This window comes from Setaria italica, chromosome II, assembly GCF_000263155.2.
Source record: "Setaria italica strain Yugu1 chromosome II, Setaria_italica_v2.0, whole genome shotgun sequence".
Lineage (NCBI taxonomy): Eukaryota > Viridiplantae > Streptophyta > Magnoliopsida > Poales > Poaceae > Setaria > Setaria italica.
Window position 1 is genome coordinate 9642672 of NC_028451.1, and position 2178 is coordinate 9644849.

The 2178-nt window shown below is 36.7% G+C and overlaps 1 protein-coding gene across 1 annotated transcript; it reads right to left on the reverse strand.

The window, feature by feature from the left end:
- Window positions 1-755: 755 nt before the first annotated feature.
- LOC101766588 lies at window positions 756-1751 on the reverse strand. Its single transcript, XM_004959085.1, has one exon. It carries the CDS (start codon window positions 1749-1751, stop codon window positions 756-758), a length of 996 nt encoding a protein of 331 aa, XP_004959142.1.
- Window positions 1752-2178: the final 427 nt, after the last annotated feature.

A 2178-nucleotide genomic window follows, 5' to 3' on the forward strand; every position in this document is an offset into this window, starting at 1 on the left:
GCTTTGCAATGTAACTGTTATAATTGAATTAAATTGTTCAATACTATGTTGTCTTATATCCCTCAATGAAACATGTTCTTAAATTTTGAGAAAATTTCCTCATTACCATGTCTTATTGTTTACACTACTGCAATTGTCTTATTGTGCCATTACCATCCAGTCAATGGACATGGACCAATGTTTGTCTGCTTGTCTGCTAATTTTCTTGAAATACCATATTGCCCTTTTTGACTAACCATAGCAGCTATTCTTTTGCACATGCGACTGGAGATTGTCTTGCAGCCTATAGTTGAATTGACTTTTTTTAGTAGTACTAAAAGTGTAAGGGTAGTATCATTTTCCCAAGATGTGCTGACTTGATTGTAATGACAAAAGAGAACTATGAACTGTTATGAAACACTACGAAGAGATGGGCAATTTTTTTGTGGCAGATGGGAGAATAGCACTGAGCTTAGTGGGAAAAGGAAATGTGCAGTTCTACTCATCGTACTCTCCCAATCGGTGATAAGCTTACCCAAAAGAAAAGGTAAAAGCCCCTGAGATAAGATTATAGCTACATGGATTCACTTTACAGCTCTGTGGAGAGTGCTGGTATTTTGTTACAGTTAATTCAAAAGTAAAAAAGTGATGAAAACCATTTAAATAAAATAAAATGCAAGAATTTGGAGCTTATGGAATCCTTCTGAATCTATAGTTATATTTGTGAAATATTTATATACAAAAATGACAAAGTTTCAGTCTAGCGTAGTAAGTGATCAGCATGCTAATGATGAGCGATAATTAGCTGGAATACCAAAATGTGAGATAACAGATACCTTGTCATCGTCGTCATCGTCATCTCCCTTCTTAAGACGAGTTGTTCCTCCCTCTTTGCTTATTGGTATTTTCATGTGTCCAAAAGGAGTATTGACATCAATGTGTCCCTTTATGGTGTAACCGGTGCCCTTTCCCCTAATCATATCCCACATAGCTGATCCGAAATCCTTAGGCCTGAAGCTGATTGGTAAGTTCATAGTTGTTATTTCCTGTTTCTTAATATTTGTAGATTCTTTGAGCTCAGCAGAAGCAATGCTCACGTCAGCGAGCCACACTTCATAATCCATTGCATTCAGACCCAAGTCAAAATCGTTTTTGTTGTCCAGATTCAAATGGAGGGTTGCAGTTGATTCTTCAAAAGAGAACTGTTCAAACTTGATCTTATCAATGTTAACATCTGGCTTGTATGGCACTGGAATCTCGCCATTTTTATCTAATGGTATAGAAATCCTTCCAATAACAGGGATATCTATGTGAAGAACTACTTTGACTTTGTAAGGAATGATGCTTCCAGGCTTGATTTCCTTGTATGTGCTCCTGATGTCATCATAAATGAGTAAAAAGGGAATTTTAACAGTCTCTGAACCATGAGCATGTATGGTCCCAGCATCAGGAATTGTTCCAGACACGAGCTTTCTTTCTTCACTTTCAATCAAGTATTCAATGTCGACAAGAGGGATGGGGACAGGGTTCGGGTTCGCAATTAAAACATCAACAATAAGCTCTATCTTTTCCAGGCTGACGTGGGGTATGTGAATTCCAGTAACATCAGCAGTAGGCTTTCCGAAGCCTACCACTTCTTCGATCTTTTCACCAACATCTTGGATGAAATCCTTAACCTTGTCAAAGAAACCTCCCTTTTCGTCATCATTGTCTCCATCATGGTCTTTGTCGACTTTCCTTTCTGTCACTTTTGGACTGTCCGAGGATGACATCCTTCGATACAGATAAAAAAAAAAGTTGACGTATCAGATTCCATCATCAAATTTCACACTAAACAATGTCATTAAATTTAAAATAGGAAAAAACATATATTTTGTGCCCAAGATGTGTGCATACTAGCCATATAATATGTTTCCGTCTTAATAATGTACAATAAAGACATCAAACAAAAAGGCACAAACTTAAATGAAAGCGTTCTACTATACGTGAGGGAAATGAAAATGGCTACCATCAAAATATACCAGTTTAAAAGTAATAGACTGAAAAAAAAAACTGACTATCTATCACACCAAAGAACCATCATGTGCTAAAATCCGGTATGAATATAGAGGAAGAATTTCTGTCCGCAGGTCACTTAGACAATTGCGATTTAGCATATAGTGCTTAAAATAAGTAGAAAAAACAAAACCTTCTTGCACA

Coding starts and splice junctions, on each gene's coding strand:
- LOC101766588 (XM_004959085.1), bottom strand. CDS start 1,751: ATGTCATCCTCGGACAGTCCAAAAGTGACAGAAAGGAAAGTCGACAAA.